At 40.5% G+C, this 18,698-nt stretch overlaps 1 protein-coding gene across 1 annotated transcript in view; it reads left to right on the top strand.

Moving 5' to 3' along the window:
* fmn2b (formin 2b) overlaps positions 1-18,698 on the top strand; it is a 409,270-nt gene that overhangs the window by 254,550 nt on the left and 136,022 nt on the right. Inside the window, 5 exon segments of the mRNA XM_080199671.1 lie at positions 2,411-2,499; positions 2,668-2,797; positions 7,340-7,486; positions 10,763-10,822; positions 10,995-11,115. Of these exon segments, the coding sequence (XP_080055797.1) occupies positions 2,411-2,499; positions 2,668-2,797; positions 7,340-7,486; positions 10,763-10,822; positions 10,995-11,115 (547 nt within the window).

The raw sequence follows: 18,698 nt of genomic DNA, 5'->3' as shown, positions 1-18,698 counted from the left end.
TTCTGGTCAATGCTAACCCCTAGAATGTGGATAGTGGGGAATTCAGCAATGGCAATGCTGTTGAATGTCACAAGGGGAGATGGTTAGATTCTCTTTTATTGGAGATGGTCGTTAGCTGGCACTTATCAGCCTAAGCCTGAATATTGTCCAGGTCTTGTTGCATATGAATATGAACTGTTTCAGTATCTGAGGAGACATGAATAGTGCTGAATGCTGCGCCGTCATCATCAAGCATCTTCCTACCTTTATGATGGAGGGAAGGTTTTTGATGAAGCAACTCAAGATGGTGGGTTATTCTGAGGAATACCTGCTGTGATGTCTTGGACTGTGATTGCCCTTCAAAAACAACAACCTGGGCGGCATAATGGTTAGCACTGTTGCCTCACGGCCAAGGACCCAGATTTGATTCGAATCTCGAGTAACTGTGAGGAGTTTCCACATTCTCTCCATGTCTGTATGGGTTTCCTCTGGATTCTCTGGTTTCTTCCAACAGTCCAAAGATGTGCAGGTTAAGTTGATTGGCCATGATAAATTGCCCCATAGTGGCAGGGAGTTTAACAGGGTAATTAAAATTTGTTACTGGGATAGGGCCTGTGTGGAATTGTTGTTGGTGCATGCTCGATGGGCCAAATTGCCTCCTGCACTGTCGGGATTCTATGAATCAACTTCCTTTGTGTTAGGTGTGACGTGAATCAGTGGAGATTTATCCCGATTCCCATTGACTTCAATCTTGCCTGGGATCCTTGATGCTACACTCACTAAAATGCCGCCTTGGTGTCAAAGGCAGTAAGGCTCACCTCACCCATTGCATTCAGATCCTTTATTCCTATTTGGACCAAGGCTGTAGTGAGGTTAGGAGCCGAGTTTCCCTGGTGAAACCCAAACTGTTACTGCTGAATATGTGCTGTTTGCTAGCACATTTCATCACTTTGCTGATGATTGAGGGTGGACTAGGTGACAGTTGGCCGAATTGGATTTGTCCTGTTTTGTGTGTGCAGGACATGCCTGGGCAATTGTCCAAATTGTTGGACAGATGCCCTTGTTACAGCTGTATTAGAGCAAGTTGGCTAGTGGTGTGGCTGGTTTTGGATCATAGGTGTTTAGTGCAAGTGCTGGGATCTAATCAGGCCCCTTTGTCTTTGTGGATGCATGGTTATTATTTCTCTTCCTCCTGCTGCCATTAATGTCTCTTCTCAATAAGCCTTTAAAAGGATGTTTGTGTCAGAAACTTGAAATGCATGCAGTAATGTGAATAGCTGAAGTGGATTATGTTAGCCTAACTCGCCATCCAAGAACGTTTTTATTGCCCAGGCAATGTGCCTGGCCCAGTACTTATCCCCCATCCCTAACTGCCTTGGAACTGAGTGGTTTTGCTAAGTCATTTTTGAAGGGTATTTAAGACACTGAAATTGCATGTAGGCCAGACCAGGTAAGGGTGGCAGATTTCCTTCCCTAGTGAACCATGAATCTATGTATTGTGGGACTGGATCAGCAGGTCACAACAATATCTTAATTCGTGCATTTTGCATTTGATTGGCTGATGCCAAGCAGAGTGACAGTAAGAACACTGCAAAATCTCAAAATTAGCCAGGCCTTGGAACTCTAAGAGCATGGACAGCATCTCTACTTCATATTGCTCCCAATGGTACTGGCTGAGAATGACTTTGCCCAGAATCAACTTCTTTGCTATCCTTTGCAGTCAGATAACTTGCTGATTTTTTTTAAATTATTCATTCATGAGAAGTGGGTGTCGTTGGTTGGGCCAGCACATGTTGCCCATCTCTGAGGGCACCTAAGAGTCAACCACTTTGCTGTGGCTCTGGAGGCACATGTAGCCCAGACCGGATAGGGATGGCAGATTTCCTTAAAACCAAATGGGTTTTTAATGGCAATCAACAATGGTTTCACAGTCATCATTAGACTTTTAATTCCAGACTTTTATTGAATTCAAATCTCGCCATTTGCCATGGTGGGATTCGAACTCAGGTCTTCAGAGTATTACCCTGGGTTGCTTGTCCAGTGACAATATCACCATGCCACTGTCTCCCCAAAATGCTCACTGTTTCAGCATTAATGGTATATAATGGCCACACCAACAGAGCAGTGTAACCCACTGAGAAGTTAATACCTTGAGAGAAAGAGAAAATTGGCATTTTTAATATAAAATTATTTATTTAAAAAGGAAGTGAAGGCTTCGGTTAAGGGTGAGGTATGACTCAGGCAAACTTGTGCAGCTCTGAAGCCGGAAGAGTTGGAATATTAAATGAAACCAATAGCGTTGAGAAAAAGCCATTGAAGCAGCAAAGATCAGGCTTGTTGCAAGACGCAGGGCATGATTAGATGCAAATCACATATCCCTAATAAATGCTCATCAAGTAGGATTTAATTGATGAACTTTTCTTTTCTGTAGAGAGCGCAGCAAGAGGAGTTGGAAAAAATTGAAAAGCAGATGCAAAAGTCATCCAAAGACAATGCCAAGCCACTGGACAAGCCTGAGCAGTAAGTGTTCTTCCAGCAGCATTTAATCCTTTTTGAGATCTGTTGTCTCTCAACTGCCAACATCACACGTTGGTTCAGATGTTTTATTACTTGTTGGCATTCACAGGGGGAGACCAGAGCTGTCCAATTTTGGAAGCAAATTATGACGGACTATTCTTTTCCCATCAGGTTCCTCTATGAGTTGGCTCAAATTGTCAATTTCTCCGAACGGGTTTTTTGCATCCTTTTCCAGTCCACTTTCTTAGAAAATATTGCTGCTATCAACCGTAAGCTAGAAATAATGGACAAGTTGTGCAAGGTAGGTCTCTCTGCATGGAAGAGAATATACAGCCCAGTCTCGTCGTAAACCTCCAAGGCTGCTGAGTCTTCACTCAGTCTTTTTAACGTTGCCTTTTATGGTTTGTTGAAGGAGTTTATATAAAACATTCACTTCCTAACGTACACAGTTCTGCACTGTCTTTAAGACCATTGTATTGATGCTGAGGGGAAATGTGTGGACCAAACCATTTGAAGACTTTTACGGGTAAAAAATGCAAATACATAGGTTAGGAGGTTGGGGGAAGGGTGTGGTATTTGAAACTTTTTATGTGAAACTCCCAAAAGAAGGAGGTGGAGAAAAAAAAAATCAACTTTTAAGATGTTTGGGAATAGTTTGCCATAATAAATGGTGAGTGTTACTTAATAGGTCTTTGTGTAAACAGTGTCACTGACTGTTAAAACAGGCTTGACATTTCGGACAAGGTATAAATGCAGTATTACATGAGCGTTCAATTCCTGAGGGAAGCATGTGGGTTCTCTTGCAAAGCCATCTTTACCTATGTTTTTCCTAGTACATTTATATAATTAGGTGGTATATCTGTCTGATCATCATTTTGGTTTTAGTAAGTACAAACTTTAAAACCCTTGTATGCTGTTCACTGCCATTTAGTGAGTAGCTATGGAGTCTGGCTGGCATCTTTATCTGGCCCAGACACTAGTTTCAGCAAGATGAGAGCTGGTGGTAGACCAAGATTTGTGAGATGGTGCCACCAATTTACACACTTAAATTTACTTATGTCTCAACCACCTCACAGAAAGAAAGGCATACTTGTACGAATTTGATTCCACATCCATTGATGTCTAATAGCTGTAAAAAGCCTAAATCAGACAGTCCTGTGCTCCAAGAAGCAAAATGCTTGTTATTATATAGTATACTTGGAACAACGACATATGGGTCTGAGGTAAAATGATGGTAAAATAATTGGACAATGATTAGGCAAAGGTCTTTAAATTTCATAACCTCTTTTTTAACCCAAATAAAGGCTTCTTTTGAGGAATGTTTGATTTGGAAGTACTTGATTTGGATACCATTCCAAAAATAGTGGGAACGTTTATATGTCAAAAATTGTGTTTCATCCTGTATTGGTTGGTACTTCCTAATTCAGTTTTTTCTTCTGATCAACTTGCAAATAATACCTTTAGTGCAGGCACTTGTATGGTGTTATAACCAATACTATGAGTGCTAAAGGTCAGCTGTTGGAGCCTTTGGATAGATACAGAAGTAAGTGAGGGACAATGGTGGTGAGGAATGTAAGGAAGTGTTCACAAGTGTCCTGTCAGTGATCAAAATATGGGATAGAGTGGACCAGAAGATAAAACAGTCAAGGGCATGATCCTATACATAGAATTTTTTTTGAGGGGGTAGCATCAGGAGGACCATGAATTTACATGAAGTTTGAGGGGCAGTAATCATATTATTACAACATTTAGGTTGGCTGTGGAATGCAGCCATCCAAATTTAAAAGAAATATGTAAATAATTGCCAAAGGGAAGGCCAATTTCAATGGAGTGAGAAGGACTGGTGTCAGGTAAATTAGAATCAAAGATTGACAGGCAAAACGATGATGGAATAATTTAACTCCGCCCCGTTCCCCGATGGAAATGTAAGTTAAATATAATCGGAGCTCTGTGGAGTAGGCTGAAACTGAGAAAGGGTCCATACAACTGATGGAAGGTGGATAATGGAATTAATAAGCAGGCTGAGTTTGGAAATTTTGCTGGAATTAAAGAAAAGAAATAAGTATAGAGTGTATGGGAAGAGATTGACAACTAATATAAAAAGGAAATCTAAAATTATTTAGAGGCTTGTAGCGAAAAAGGGTGATAAAAGGAGTAGTGTCAATTAATGCATAAGAGGATTCTGCTTGAAGCCAGAGAGCGTGGATGAGGCAGTAAATGAGGACTCTGCCTATACCAAGGAAGAAGATGGTACCAAAATCATAGTGAAAGAGAAGGTAATTAAGATACTGGGTAAGCTAATCATTATTAAGGAGGAGATGTTAGAAAGGCTGGCTACACTTAGAGCTGACGAGTTTCTAAGGCTGGGTCAGATGCATTCAAGGATACTGAAAGAAGTAAGGGTGGAAATTGCAGAGGCACAGGCCATAAATTTCCAGTCCTCCTTGGATACCAGGGAACTGGAGAATTGAAAATATTTCATCCTTGTTCAGAAAAAGGGCTCAAGGATAATTGCGACAACTACAGGCCAATCAGTTTAACTTTTAAAGGTGGGAACTGGGACAAAATTAACAAGTCACTTGTGTTGACTAAAGAAAATCAGGACAGCCTTTTGTCCAAGGGTAAATTGTGTTTAATTAATTTACTTGATATTTTTATGAACCAGGCGAAGCATAAAAGAAAGGATACAATGCGGAATTTGCACATTCTCCCTGTGCGTGTTCGGGTTTCGTCCGGGTGCTCTGGATTCTTCCCACAGTCCAAAGATGTGTAGGTTAGGTGGATTGGCCATGCTAAATTACCCCTTAGTGCCCCAAGATGTGTAGGTTAGGGGGATTAGCAGGGTAAACAAGTAGTGTTAAGGGACTGGGGCAGAGGGTGGGTTTGGGTAAGGTGTTCTGTCGGAGAATTGATGCAGACTCAGTGGGCTGAATGGTGGCATCCTGCACTATAGGGATTCTATAAAGGGGATGATGAGTAGAGGACCTTCTGGATATATATGCAAAAATAGTTGAAGGTGAAAGTTAGGTTGAGAAAGCAGTTAATGAGAAATATGGGGTACTGTGCTTTATGAATAGAGTCAGACGGCATTATAAAAGCTCTGGTTTGACCTCAGACTGGACTATTGTGATAAATTCTGCTCACCGCACTTTAGACAGGGCATGTAGACATTAGAGAGGATACAGAAAAGACTTAGAATGTTCTCAAGAATGAGGGACTTCAGCTACAGAAACTGGCAAATGCTGAGGTTGCTCTTTTTGGAGAGGTGACGGTTTGAGAGGAGATTTGATAAGAGATGTTCAAATTCATGATGAGTCTGGGGACAGACCACATCTTCCCGTTGCCCGAAGAATTAAAAAAACCAGAGAACAGCAAATTAAGGTGATTGATTAAAGAACCAGGAAAAGGTTAAGATCCAGAATGCACGGCCCAAGTGTACGGTGGAGGCAGATTCAATTGTTGCTTTCCAAAGGGAATTAGACAATTACGTGAAGAGGGAAAAAAAACATGCAGGACTGCAGGGGCAGAGGAGGAGGAGTGGGCCAAGCTGAGCTGCTCTTGCAGAGAGCAACATGTACACAATGGGCTCAATGGCCTTTTTTAAATGCTTGCAATTATTCTGTGAAATCATTTGAGGAGGAAAAGTGAAGAGGCTGAGATGGGGAAACAGGGCGGAGAGACGAGCATCTTGGGGTGGTGCTGGTGGGAGAGGAGTGGATGGTGAGGTAAGCTGGAATGAGACTTGGGACAATGAAGAAAAATTAGGTGGGTGGGACACGACGAGGTGCTCCAAGGATGAAGAATTCCAAGGAGTCGTGGGACCAAAAAGTGCAGACGGCCTTTCTGCAGGTGGTTTGGGCAGGGTCAGATCGTGCATATGGCATTGTGAGGTGAAGGAGGCCTTTGATAAACATGAGATATCACCACAGTGCAGCAAATGTTGGCCAAAGCTAGAGCATCAATGTAATTGGCCTCAGTAAGATTATAGGTGACAAAACGGGCTTATAGATGGTCAAGTCATAGGTTACTAGGTAATTTACTTTTGGTAAGTTTTATTTAAAGCATCATGTTTAACTTATTGATGCAACAAAGAACATTGTTATTAATAGAGAATGGTAGTGGGATTCTGGTCTTGTAACATCACTAAGTACTGCATGAATTCAAAAGGTGACGTTATCAGAAGAATTAAGGACTGGGACAACCTTCCACAAACCTTGGCCCTCTAAAGACCAGTTTAAGGAAAATTGGTTGAACTTTTTGAATTAATGCTACCATCAACTGCACTTGTACACCACCTGTGAAAAATCTCCTCAGAGGATTATGGAAGAAACCTTGCCAAGTATCAAGTGTTGCCTCGTTTATTGCTTGACATTTTGTAATTTAGGAAAAATGACTTGCATGAGAACTAAAACTCTTGTGTGATTCGGAGTTCAGAAGGGTCAACTTCACGTTAGACTGGTATCAGTGCATCATTATAAGGCCAGAGTATGGAGGAAATTGACAGCTAAAATAAAAACGGAATCTAAAATCTTTGAGACTTGTAGCAAAAAAGATTATAATAGGAGTAGCGTTGATTACTGCATAAGAAGAGTTTTGCTTGAAGCCGAAGAGCATGGATGTAGCAGTACATGAGAACTCTGCCTATACCAAATTGTAGTGAAAGAGAAGGTAGTTGAGATACTGGGTAAGCTCATTGTTGCTAAAGAGGAGATATTAGAAATACTAACTAAATAGCTGACGGATCACTAGGGCTGGATCAGATGCATTCAAGGATGGGTGGAAATGACTGAGCAACAAAGTCAAAGTTTTTTTAAACTGAAACCTTTTTCTGCTCTTGCCTCAGACACTCCAAATAAGCGCCAGCGTAAAACAAGTGCTGGGTCTGATCCTTGCTTTTGGAAACTACATGAATGGTGGGAACAGAAGTCGTGGCCAGGCAGACGGCTTTGGTCTAGAGATCCTTCCCAAGCTCCGGGATGTGAAGAGCAGTGTAAGTATATGATAGGTGCACTAATTATGACCATTCGGCTGCTTTCAAACAAAGCTGAATTGACATTCATTAGTAATCTTCCGACGGTCTGCTTTTGCTGTCGTATACTGTTGTGATCGAGCAACATGAGGCAGTGTCTGCAGCTAAATTAGGGGAACATGGTGATAATTATCTGCAGGAAAATGCAGTAATCTGGACATCTAGGTATCTTAAACATTTATACAGTGCACGTAGATGTTGACTTACCCCTGCTGAGGCACTAGTCAGAATTGTAATCCGGCATCTCTTGCAATGGTTATCACCGTCATTTGAGAAAGTGGACACCGAGAAAATGATGCCTTCATTCCAGGAACAGATGATTTTGATTCTAAAGGCTGAAGTGGGTTCCACTTGTCTTTGGTTCTCAAACACACAAGCAGAAGTGTAAGGGGACAGCCATCAGCATTAACTCTTATGTAGTTACAAAAGAGGCACTCGTTGAGATGTGCTGCATCCATGTGACATTTCATTGGTCAAAGAGCACGTTCGGGAAAAGGTACTTTGTGGTCTATGTAAGCCTGCTATATCGAGTGCACGTCAGAAAGAGGAAAGGTTCTTTAAAAGACAGTGTGCAGGAGAACTAGCTTCGCAGGCTAATGGATGGTTTTGTCGGTAAAGATTTTCTGCTAACTTAATGTATGCAAAGCAATTTTGGAACACAATTTGTAATTTTGAGCAAATGCCAGTTACTCAAATACTGGTCAGAATTATTTTTGGCAAATTGCGAATGGTCTTTTCAGAAAACTTGACCAGTTTAAGAGCTGTAAGCACTACAGTTCCCAGTTTGGAGATCAGTAAATCCTGAACAAGATGAATATTTCATTTCATTTTGAGATAATTTGGTGTAAAGAAAGGACTCCAAACATTGGTGTCCCCTGAAATAGAAGGGAATGAGAACAGAGAGGGACGTTGTTGAATCTTTTCACTGAAACAAGTACGGTTGGGGACAAACTTTGGGATGTGAGTTGCAAGAAGCTGTTGAGTCCAACAGCGAAGGAAATAAGCACATTTATCAAAAATAACACCGTGAGATGAACATGACTTCATTTCCTTCAGTAGCACAGGACAGACTCAATTTGTTTCCAATTACTGAATCTGAAGACTATAAATATAGCTTTGGGTTATTTTTAATATGTGCTGAATCACTTCGCAGCAAATTGGCCTGGAGATGTGCAAGTGTGTGTAAGCCTTTAGAGTCATTAGCAGTAATGTGAATTTCTGAATTGCGCCACATCAACTTGAGCCACCTTAGTGCCAGTATTGCCTGTAAAATATCAGTTACAAAGTCGTCCGGTTAAAATACAGGGATGTGCAAAAGTAGCAGGACTAAACCTAGGGTTGTTACCAAAGTATTCACTCATCTATATCTTAAGCTTTGGTTCAAACCTTAACCAAATACCTAACTTTGATGTTTATTTATTAATGTCACAAGTAGGCTTACATTAAATAAGAAATGACTTTCTGACCCAACAGACCATATCCAGTTGGCACCATTGTCGATTCACTTCAACCTTATTGATTGATTTTAACTGTGAAGTAAATACCCTTCTGGTTGCTCACCTGTCTTCAGAATGCAATTCCAACCAACAAGAGGCAGACTTGATGAGCCAGTTGGTCATCTGCTCAGCAATTTTCCTAGTTCCGCAGGCTTTTATTTTCCAGCAGTACTGAACCCAGGAATATTCGCTCATCTATATCCTAAACTTTGGTTCAAACCTGAACCAGATACCTAATCATAAGTTTTCTTATGTTGTATGAAAAAATAATTCCCTATATTTATAAATACACACGTATTTTCTAATTCTGCTTTTGATAATTAGCTTCATACTTGCACGGTCCTATGTCGCGACCGCCGTGTTTAAAAACCTGGTTGCCTGTTATTGATGTATTTCTGCTTGTTTGAGGTCTACGCAGTGTCTGGATCCTAATTAAATGTGAACAAGTTCAGCTTTTTTGAACTTGTTATCATAGCTTAAAGCATGAGGCTGGAAATTAACTTTGAAATAAAGATTTTGTTTTCTTTAAGCAGAGAGTTCCAGTGACCTAACAAAACGATTAGAGGAGTTAATAATCCTTGAAAGTGTGGGAGCTGAAATAACGAATAGTTGCAATGACAATATCACTGAAGCACTACTGGGTTAATGACTACCAATATTGGTCATTTCCCACCTCCGCACCATCAGTAACCTCTCCGTTCTTTCAGTTTACTTAGTTTAATTGGTTATTTCATTCCTCCAAAATAGGAGCAACCTCACTCAGTCATAACATGGATGTCAGGAATAGTTAAAAATGAACAGAAAAATCACTTTAAAAAAAGTGAAGTCGTTTATCACAAATTTATGTATCTTTTCTGTCGCAGATTACTTACAATGGCACCCAGTCCCAGGGGGTCAGCTATCTTTTTTCACCTAAAGAGCTTTTTTTATTAAAAAAAAGTCTGAAGCAAAAGTTGTTGGGAAGTACTAGTTTCATTTAAAGTTTATTTATTAGTGTCACTTAGGCTTGTATTAACACTGCAATGAAGTTAGTGTAAAAATCCCCTAGTTGCCACACTCTGGCGCCTGTTCGGGTACGCTGAGGGAGAATTTAACATGGCCAATGCACCTAACCAGCATGTTATCGGACTGTGGGAGGCACCCGGAGAAAATCCACGCAGATGCGGGTAGAATGTGTAAACTCTGCATGCACAGTCAGTGACCCAAACTAAGAATGGAACCTGGGACCCTGGCAATGTGAGGCAGCAGTGCTAACCACTGTGCTGCCCAAGGTGGAAAATCACTATTTATATGTCAAATAACTGGCAATTAGCCACGTGCCTCTGGTAGAATACATAAATTTCATAAAAATAAAATGTTTTGAATTTAAATATCAACATTAAAATAAGGCAATTCTAATTCTGAATTAGTGGGTTTTTACTTTTTTTCCTAGCATCTGAAGTATCATGCATGCTAAAGTTTTGCTCCCACAAAAAAAGCACAGCCCTTAACTGTTCTTGACTTTTTGTTTAATGCATTTTTACGACTGATAAAGATGTCTAAAGCAAAGATGCCTTCATCTGGCAACTATCGTATGTATTTTTGATCCGTCTGAGCATTTTTGCAGGTTGCAGGAGAGTAGCAGGTTTCCAGGATTTTGGGACTTTCACCAGTGTCTGTATCTGCCACGGTTGTCATTGTGGGAGGTAATAAAGATTCCACTATATTGCCTTGTGTCAAATTACTTTTTATCTCTTTTCAGGATAACAGCATTAACCTCCTGTTCTATCTGGTTTCCTATTATTTGCGTAATTTTGACAAGGTATGCTTTTAATATTTCTGACAAATTATATATTGGGAATCTTTATAAAGTTTTTATGTGCAAGCTGTGATTTACTTTAGTTTTGCTAAAATGAAATTGTGCATGTGTAAGTTAGTAGATAGAGGTGCAGGGAAAATGTTCTGGTTCATAAGTTCCAAATGTCTTGTCTCAGGATGCAGGTACAGAACAAAGTGTCTTCCCCATGCCAGAACCACAGGACTTATTTCAAGCTTCCCAGATGAAGTTTGAGGATTTTGAGAAGGACCTGCGTAAATTGAAAAAGGACTTGAAAGGTAAAAAGTTTTCCCTCTATTGTTGCCTCATGGGCAGAGCACACATCATCTCATTTTATTGGGCTGACGGGAGGTCCTAACAGAAGGATTATCAATTCACTGATTACCCATTCCAGAGGACTATTAGTCCTTTTGAAAATAAGCTTGGCTTTTGTGTGTACTACACTTGTATAAAATGTAATACAAACACAGTCTCAAAGTCAGCAACTATAGGACTGAGGCCATGTTGTATTTTGGATTGAGTGGTTCAGGTCAAGTGGGGTAGGGACAAGAGTGTCTCAGCGCAAAAATAAACCAGTACGTAAGTTGTAAGGTGGCTAACTAGTCAGGAGCTAAACCATGTTAATGGAACACCTATCTGAATTGCCCATACAAGTTGTTTTTTTTTGTAAACTTTGCTCGATTTGAAATTGAAGCATGACATCTTCTAAAAGTGCCCAATTTCTGGACAATATGGCAGAGGAAACATTACAGTGGTGAAATTTTAGTGTTAGTTATTAGTGTCACACGCAGGCTTACAATAGCACTACAATGAAGATACTGAAAATCCCCTAGTCGCCACACTCCGGTGCTTGCTCAGGTACACTGAGAGAATTCAACATGGCCAGTGGACCTAACCAGCATGTCTTTTGGACTGTGGGAAGAAACTGGAGCACCTGGAGGAAATCCATGCAGATACATGCAGACTCCACACAGATAGCGACCCAAACCAGGATTCGAACCTGAGTCCCTGGCGCTGAGCGGCAACAGTTCTACACACTGCCACCATGCCATTATGCATGAAAAAGAACTCTGCATTTTGCCAGGAAGTTTATTATTTTTAAAGTTTATTTTTTGTTAGTGTCACAAGTAGGCTTACTTCAACACTGCAACAAAGTTACTGTGAAAATCTCCCAAGTTGCCACACTCAGTTTGGGTGCGCTGAGGGAGAATTTAGCATGGCCAATGCACTTAACCAGCACGTCTTTTGGACTGTGGGAGGAAACTGGAACATGCAGAGGAAACCCATTCAGACACAGGGAGAACATGCAGACTCTGCACAGATAGTGACCCAAGCCAGGAAGCGAACCCAGCCCCCGGCATTGAGGGGTAACAGTGCTAACAACTATGCCACCTGCTGATGATACTGCAGCTACAAGTAGGCTATAAAAGAACCTCCTGGTTTAACACTGTATAACAGCTACAACTTGCTAATCCAATTCCATTGCCACTAACATATGGTGTAAAGTGAAAGTAAGAATGACAGAGCAGAAGGTGGCACAGGTGTTTTTCAAATTTAAATTTCACTCACATGATGTCGGTTATGGGTGGCACAGTGGTTAGCACTGCTGCCTCACAGCGTCAGGGACCCAGGTTCGAATCCCACGAGGGCAGATGATGAAATTTGAATTCAGTAAAATCCCTGGTATTAAAAGGCTAATGATCGTGAAAACATTGTCGATTTGTTGTAAAAAGCGATCTGGTTCACTAATGTCCTTTTAGGGAAGGAAATCCGTACCTGCTCTGGCCGACATGAGACTCAAGATCCACAGCAATCAGGTTGACTCTTAAATGTCCTGGGATAGGTAATAAATGTTGGTCCAGCCAGCAACGACCGCATCCCATGAATGAATCAAAATTAAATTAAACAGACTGGTGTATGCTACTTTTTTGCAATGTGAACCAGGTGCGGAGAGATTCTTGTGTGCTGTTGACTTTATCTTAAGTTAGGAATTGAGTTTACAGCTAATCTGCAAATCCACCAGTACCACCAATTTCTTCAGTTTGCAAGCCTAACCCCAAGTTTCTGGTAGCGTGTCATTGTAATTCTCAGTTAGAGGTCCAACAGGTTTAATTGGTAGCACAAACTTTCGGAGCACTGCCCCTTCATCAGGTGAGTGCCTTGTAAGAGCGAATTGTAATTCTCCACTTTGCTCTCATTTTGACAGTTCTTGTCCTTACTCTGTTGGTCACTAATCTCCTGTGCAGAAAGCCTCCCAAAAATCCAAATATGCCACATCCACAGGTTCCCCCCATTTATCTGTGCTGTTGATTGCATCCTCTGAATTTTTAACAGGTTTGCCAAATGTAATTTTCCTTTCATAAATCCATGTTGACTCTGCCCATTCCTACCATTATTTTCTAAATATCCTGTTATCAATGCTTTAGTAACAGATTCTGGCATGCTGATATCAAGTTAATTCGTCTGTAGTTCCCTATTTTTCTCTCCTCCCTCCTTTTTTTAAATAATGGGGTTATATGTGTTACCTGCCAATCTGCAGGAAGCGTTCCAAAATCTATATGATAATCAATGCACTCATGATCTCTATAGCCATCCCTTTCAATGCTCTGTTGATGGAATCCATCTGCTCAATGAGATTTAGCAACGTTCAATCGTGTTAATTTCTCCAGTCCTACTTTTTTTTTACTGGTACTAATTTCTTTCAGTTCTTCGTTCTTTCTAGTCCCTTAGTTCTGAAGTATTTCTGGGAGATTTTTTGTTTGTATCCTCCTCCATAAAGACTCAACGTTGGTTCTATTCTCTCGCCACACATGCTCTCAGACTTGCTGAGATTTTCCAAACAATTTCTGTTTTTGCTTGATGCTATTTGTTTAGTTTCTCTGCCATTTCCTTGTTCCCCAATATAAATTATCCTACATTTGCCTGTAATATATCCACGTTTGTCTTTGCTAATCTTTTCTTTCTTGCATACCTGGAGAAAATGTGCTTCTCATTAATATACTTTCATATTCCATTTTTTCCTTTTGACAGTTTCTTGGTCCTCCTTTTGCTGAATTCTAAAATGTTGCCAATCTGTGGATTTACTAAGTTTATAGGCCCCTTCCTTGGACATAATTCAGTCTTTACCACCTTGTTGGTTGGATTATCCTTCCTGCCAAGTAGTGCTTGTGCCTTTCAGGAATGTAAATTTGTTGTAAACCATGTATTAATTATTTAAATTCTAGCAATTGCCTGCCTATTGTCATATCTTTTTAATGTAGGTCCCCAATTTACCACAGCCAATTTGCCCCTGTTTTTTTTTTTGTTTTGATTTAAGATCCAAATTTCAGGTTGAACGACATCTCTTACAAATTTTAATATAAATCTCCTCCGCATTATGATCACACTTCTCTAAAGGCTTCTTTATGTGATTATTAATTAGTCCTGTCACATTGGACTTTATTAGATCTAAAATAGCCCATTCTGTAATGTGCTCCTCAACATATTGTTCTGGAAAACCATTTTGTATTAATCCTCTGCAGTATTAATGTTAATCAGGTTTATCCAATCTGTATGTAGATTGATGTTTCCTATAACTTTCTTATTTATAACCTGCTCTGCATCACCCATGATTTCCTATAAGTTGCTTCTACAAATGTTTGCTTCCTCGTGCTGTTTCTGAGCTCCACCCAAAATGATTCTACATTTTGAACTTCTGATCTAAAATACTCTCTCACCAATGTATTAATCTTACCCTTTATCAAAAGTGCTATCCCACCTCATTTTCTTTTTAGCTTATCCTCCTTGATTGCTGAATATTTTTGAACATTCAGTTGCCAGCCTCGGTCACTCTGAAGCCATGTCTCCATTAATGGCAATTAGATCATATCTGTTTGTTTCCAATTGTGCTGTCAGTTCACCTACTTTGTTGTAAATGTCTGCATTAGGACAGAGTGCCTTTAATTCTGATGTTTATATTTTTGCAGCCTCGAAACTTTGTAAAGCTTGTATACTTTGTCCCTTCCTGCCATACTCAGATTGTGATTTCCCTTTCTGCTACCATGTTCTCTTGTCTTGTCCTCTCTAATTTATCACATCTCCCCTCATTTGATTCCTCAGCCCCATTATTTAGTTTAAAGCCCTTTCTACCTTCCTAGTTACGTGACTCACTGGAACACTCCTCCCAACAAGGTTTTAAGTGTCTGCTTCTCTGACTGTACAGCTCCCGTTTTCCCTAGTACTGGTGCCAGTGCCCCATGAATCAATACATTTTTCCCACACTAGTCTTTGAATCACACATTTAACTCTTTTATTTATCATACTCTGACTTAGTCATGGAGTCATTGAGCCGATAGTTGCTCAATTTGCTCGAGGTTCAGGCTATTAATTTAGGTTACCTTTGAGGTTGTACATTTTGGCATAGCCTCTGGTTCCTAATACTCTCTCTAAACTAAACTACTTCTCAAGTCCTGCCTATGTCTTTCATCCTCCCCCTCCTGCTGTAGCACAGAGCAGATGTCCTGAGCCCCACCAATGGACATACAACATAACTTTCCAGATTCCTCATTCTTGGCTATAGAAATATGTCTGTCTCCCTGACTGTACTGTCCCATGCTGCCACTACGTCCCTATCAACTTGTTAAAATGCGCCTTCATTTTAATATCATTTATTCACTGATCAATATGTACAATAATTATCTATGTTGCAGTGAGGTTTTTTCCATGCATTATGGCACAGTGGATAGCACTGTTACCTCACAGTGCCAGGGGCCGGGTTCGATTCCTGGCTTGGATCACTGGCTGTGTGGAGACTGCATGTTCTTCCCGTATCTGGTGGGTTTCTTCCCACAGCCCAGAAAGGCATGCTGGTTAGGTGCATTGGCCATGCTAAATTCTCCCTCAGTGTACCTGAACAGGCGCCAGAATGTGGCAACTGGAGGATTTTCACAGTGACATCATTCTAGTGTTGCTGTAAGCCTACATGTGACATTAATTAATAAACTTTAAACTACTATTTCCAGTTGCACTGAAACATGTGTGTATTTTGGATATGTATTAAATGCAGTAAATGTATTAAACAAATATTCTGATCAATTGCAGTGATGCCAGTAACACATGAAGGTCAACGCGTTTCAGAAATATTTGACGATTAGCTTTTGAGGGGGGGGAAACAGTTTGTAATTCTAGGAGATAGTGGAGAAAAATAAATCCTGGCAGTTGAATGAAGATTCCTGACAGATGTTACTTTGCCTCCATTAGCCTGATCTTTGTAAAAGAAATGAAAATGTAGTTTGTTTATTAAAGTTAAAATTGAACATGGGGCATTGTTGAAAATGAGCACATTTTAGCTTCTAAAATAATGGTAAAAAATTAAGATGTTGTTTGTTTTTATTGTGCAATAATTTAGATGCAGATTTAACAATCCAAAGGGGAAATATATTTACTATACCACAAATATTTTTGGTCACAAATGTTTTTTTTCTCTGAATCACCACAAATTAGATATTTGGAAACAATTAAACATAACATATACCAAAATCAGATTAGGAGATTATAACTGGCTGTTTATTATTTTTTAGGACAACTGTGTTTGAAATGGTACAAAAGTTTTGTATGCGTCTTTTATGTTTAGCGAAGAAGTTCTTTTTATTGCAAAAATAGCTTTTGAGTTGACTGCTCTTCCTCTGTGTCAGAAATGCTGTTCCCTTAGGGGCATGGGGGGGGAGTGGTGGGGTGGCGGTAAGTAGTGATAAATTGGTTGACTGTAATTGGGGGAAGGAATAGCACTGAACTACTGTATGCATTTTGAATTGAGCTCTGTGACTGTTTTCGCCTCCACAAGCTACAGCTCCGTGGAAGCCCAATCTTGCCTTTCTTTGAGGCAAGTGACATGTCGTTTGTGTAGCAACCTGATCTGCTTATGATCGTCCGTAGCTGTCAGCATCCATCCTCGGCAGTCATGGCGAGTTACGGCTGTTTGCTCCGGTTCTATTCTATGCTGGAAATTCCAGCATACGCCACATGACTTAAATCAACTCAACCCGCAGAGAGATGTTTTTAGATCACCAATCTTTTGAAGAGAACCAACATACCTTTTAGAAAATCAGCCTTGCAAATTTTACAGCTTTGACATCTCCCTCCTCCTCCCGCCCCCCCAATGTTTTTAGCCCCAATCCCAAAACAAAATACAGACAATTAAATTATTTCACAGATTTGTTGTGAAATACATTCCACAGTATTGTTTAAGTTCTAACAGTTTTGAGGCACCATTGATTAAAATATCCTGGATTTGTTTCAACGTGGCATGCTATACTCAAACTATACTCTAGGAAAGGGCATCCATAAGTAATAGATTATTTCACTGCACACTGAACATCCACCACATGAATCAATAGAATTGCTAGTTTTTTTTTGTCCATGAACTTGTGCACAATACTCAGAGTAGGTAGTTTTTAAAAAGTTGAAACCTAAACTGTACAGTCACTAGATATTGCAAATTAGTCTCCAATTCCACCTTAATGATTGCTGTTAAGTTAAGGACTTGCTAATTTGTGGTAACGAAAACCATTCCTAATATTTCCAATTGGTCGGGCTAAGGATATAGTTGATTTTGCTAGCCCCTTTTAAGTACCTTAATGTACTGGCTGAAGAGTAAGACATGCTGTCAAAATTGGTCTTGCACTCATCAGGGCAAATGATAGAATGCCAAATTTCAATTGAACAGCAATTTATAATGCTTGAGAAAAGGGTGCTGATTGGTTGGCACTGATTGCAAAGAGGGCACCAGGGAAATATGGTCCCTCATGCATTCGTTTAATTCAATAATGGTTTTTTTTAAATTAGCTCATGGGATGTCAATGTGTGTCAACATTTTGTTCCCATCCCTGATGGAAATTAAAACTACATTGCTGTGGATCTGGAATCGCATGTAGGTCAGACCAGGTAAGGATGACAGTTTTCCAAAGGGACCTTGGTGAACCATATGGGGTTTTATGACTATTGACAAAGGTTTCACAACCATTATTAGACTTTTAATCCCAGATTTTTATTGAATTCAAATTTCACCATATGCCATGGTGGAATTGGAGCCTGAGTCCCCAGAGTGTTATCCTGGGTTTCTGGATTGCTAGTCTAGTGATAATATCACAAGAACATAAGAAATCGGAGCAGGAGTACGCCATCTAGCCCCTCAAGCCTGCCCCGCCATTCAATAAGATCATGGCTGATCTGTCGTGGCTCAGTTCCACATTCCCGCCCTCTCCCCATAACCCTTAATCCCCTTGCCTATCAAAAACCTATCAACCCACGTCTTAAAAATATTTAGCGAGGCAGCCTCTACCACTTCAACGGGCAGAGAATTTCAGAGATTCACCACCCTTTGCGTGAAGAAGTTCCTCCTCAACTCCATTCTAAACCGCCCCCCCCTTTATCCTGAGGCTGTGCCCTCTAGTCCTACTGTCCTTTGAGCGGGAAGAGCCTCTCCACCTCTATCCTATCCATCCCATTCAACATCTTATACGTCTCAATGAGATCTCCCCTCATTCTTCTAAACTCCAACGAGTACAAGCCTAGTTTATTCAGCCTCTCCTCATAGTTCAACCCCCTCAACTCCGGAATCAGCCTAGTAAACCTTCTCTGCACTCCCTCCAAGGCCAAAATATCCTTGCATAAGTGCGGCGACCAAAACTGCACACAGTACTCCAGCTGCGGCCTCACCAGTGCCCTATACAGCTGCAGCAAGACCTCCCTACTTTTATATTCAATCCCCCTCGCTATGAAGGCCAGCATCCCATTCGCCTTCCTGACCACCTGCTGCACCTGCAGGCTGGGTTTTTGCGACTCGTGCACAAGGACCCCGAGGTCCCTCTGCACTGTCCCATGC

The sequence above is a fragment of the Carcharhinus amblyrhynchos genome, chromosome 12 (assembly GCF_965287045.1).
Source record: "Carcharhinus amblyrhynchos chromosome 12, sCarAmb.v2.hapA, whole genome shotgun sequence".
Lineage (NCBI taxonomy): Eukaryota > Metazoa > Chordata > Chondrichthyes > Carcharhiniformes > Carcharhinidae > Carcharhinus > Carcharhinus amblyrhynchos.
Note: the sequence above shows the minus strand (reverse complement) of the source record. Positions and strands in the feature narration are given on the sequence as shown.